The 2,439-nt window shown below is 29.3% G+C and overlaps 1 protein-coding gene across 1 annotated transcript; it reads left to right on the top strand.

Moving 5' to 3' along the window:
* Positions 1–436: 436 nt before the first annotated feature.
* ENU1_059190 (macro domain containing protein) lies at positions 437–2,320 on the top strand (the record flags this gene model as incomplete). The annotated part of the gene is made up of 1 exon (XM_008858104.1): positions 437–2,320. Exon 1 carries the CDS (start codon positions 488–490, stop codon positions 2,318–2,320), a length of 1,833 nt encoding a protein of 610 aa, XP_008856326.1. The 5' UTR covers positions 437–487.
* Positions 2,321–2,439: the final 119 nt, after the last annotated feature.

Here is a 2,439-nt window from a genome sequence, read left to right as displayed (position 1 = left end):
ATTAAGCCAAGGTCATTTTCTAATAAAGAAGTCATGTAATGTGTAATTTCTTCATGATTCTCGTTTGACGACTGACTGTCAATGGCAACCATTTGTTCTAATATAGTTTTGACATAATCCAGAGTTGTGGACATTGTTTTTCTCTAATAAATGCAATTTCGAGTTTATTTTTCAAAAATAAGACGGGCATTATGAACAACTAATTGTTTTACGTTTTGTCTTGTGTCTTTGCAGTTGATTATTGAGGTGACTAAAGACCCAATGTTGTCAAAGAGACAAACAAGAAAATACAAAGAAATAAAGACAAGAGAAATAAATAAGAAACAGCTGACGTGCAGAAAAAACAGAGGAAGAAGAAATAAGAAGGACATAAAATAGATGTAATAAACGGAAGAAGTTTTTAGATGGAGGGGTTTTGACGGATAAAGATAGTTTGATGTATTTGTTAGGATATTTAAACTCAGACTAACCAATAATTACATACCGAATGTACCAACTAGCACTAACCATTAAGGATTACAAAGAAGATATTCATCTTCTTGAAGAAGTAAAGAAGTCCAACCCAACAAACACAAGTTGGGAGGTGTTATGCAATGAAATTGTTGAAAAGTTATTAAAGAAGAAGATTAATAATGAACAGAAGTTTAGTTCATGGGAGATTTATAGAAGTATAATGAACCAAATAGAACCAGATGAATGTCAAAAATTATGCCAAAATAATGAATTAATGGATCTTATTTCTCAAATGCTTCAAGAAAAAAACAAAGATGTTGTCTATTCTAAAAACATAATTACATTGAAAGAACAAGGACATTCATTCTTATTTTCAGATAAATTAGCATTATGGAAAGGAGATATTACAAAACTTGGTGTTGATGCTATTGTGAATGCAGCTAATAATCAATTACTTGGTTGTTTTGTTCCACATCACTTATGTATTGATAATGCAATTCATACATTTGCTGGTCCACAATTGAGAAGAGACTGTTCTATCATCATGAACAAACAAGGATTTGAAGAACCAACTGGATATGCAAAAGTTACTAGAGCATATAACTTACCAAGCAAATATGTTATTCATACAGTTGGACCAATAGTTGAATCTCAATTGAAAGAATCTCATTGTAATTTACTTCGATCATCTTATATTAATTGTTTAAATATAGCAGATGACCTTCATTTAGAGTCTATTGCATTTAGTTGTATTTCAACAGGATTATTTGGATTTCCACAAAATGTAGCATCAATGATTGCAATTGAAACAGTAATAAATTGGTTGTATGAAAATCCATTCACAAGTATTAAGAAAATAATTTTTGATGTATTTTCAGATAATGATTTGCAAATTTATACAAAGAATGTGATAGAATTTGACAAAACATGTAATGAAAACGATATTATAATACCACCGAGAATAAACACATCTATTATGGTTACACCTACTGAAATTCAACAAAATGAACTCAATCGTGTTATTAAATTCTTTAAAAATGCTACTCATATTATTATTGGAGCAGGTGCAGGATTATCAGTAGATGCAGGATTAAGTTTCATGGATACTAAATTATTTAGTGAAATGGGATATCCACTATTTGAATATGGTATTAATTCATTATATCAAACCATGGGATTTGAAGACTTTAAAACAGAAAATCAAAAATGGGGATTTTTTGCAGTAATGGCAGATTACATGAGATATAAAGAAGTAAATGAACATGAATTTGATACATATAAAAAATTACTTGATTTACTAAAGAAATATAATAAGAATTATTTTGTTAAAACAACAAATGTTGATGGTCTTTTTGAAAGATCAGGTTATGATATGAACAAGTTTTTCAATCCACAAGGGGATTTTAAGTATATTCAATGTTCAACACCATGCAGTCAAGATGTCTATCTCTTTAAACCATATATGGATAAAATATTTGAGAATATAAATCCATTGACATTTGAAGTCCCAGACTCTTGTATTCCAAAATGTCCTAGATGTGGAAAAGAAATGACACAAAACCTAAGGTCAGATGAGTTTTTTGTTGAAAAACCACATATGGTAATGGCACCACTATTCACAAAATATGTTGAGGATGCTATTAAAAATGGGAAAGTTTTGTTTATAGAATTTGGGGTTGGTGGAAATACACCAATTCATATTCGCATTCCTTTTGAGAGTTGGACAATACAAGGTGAAAATACCATGCTTGTTAGAATCAATCTTGACAAATCATTTCTTCAGAGTAAAGTTCCTCACACAAAATATTCTGCATTCCATACAACTGGAAAGCAATTTGTAGAATGGTTATGGAATGCAATGAAGTGATTAATTGATAAATTAAATAGACCATTTAACATTTATGTTTTTATACAAAAACCACAATAATTATTATTGAAATATGATTTGATTAAGATAGTTTTTTTTCTTCATGTAATTTTGCTGTT

The sequence above is a fragment of the Entamoeba nuttalli genome (assembly GCF_000257125.1).
Source record: "Entamoeba nuttalli P19 unplaced genomic scaffold asmbl_3202, whole genome shotgun sequence".
Lineage (NCBI taxonomy): Eukaryota > Evosea > Mastigamoebida > Endamoebidae > Entamoeba > Entamoeba nuttalli.
Note: the sequence above shows the minus strand (reverse complement) of the source record. Positions and strands in the feature narration are given on the sequence as shown.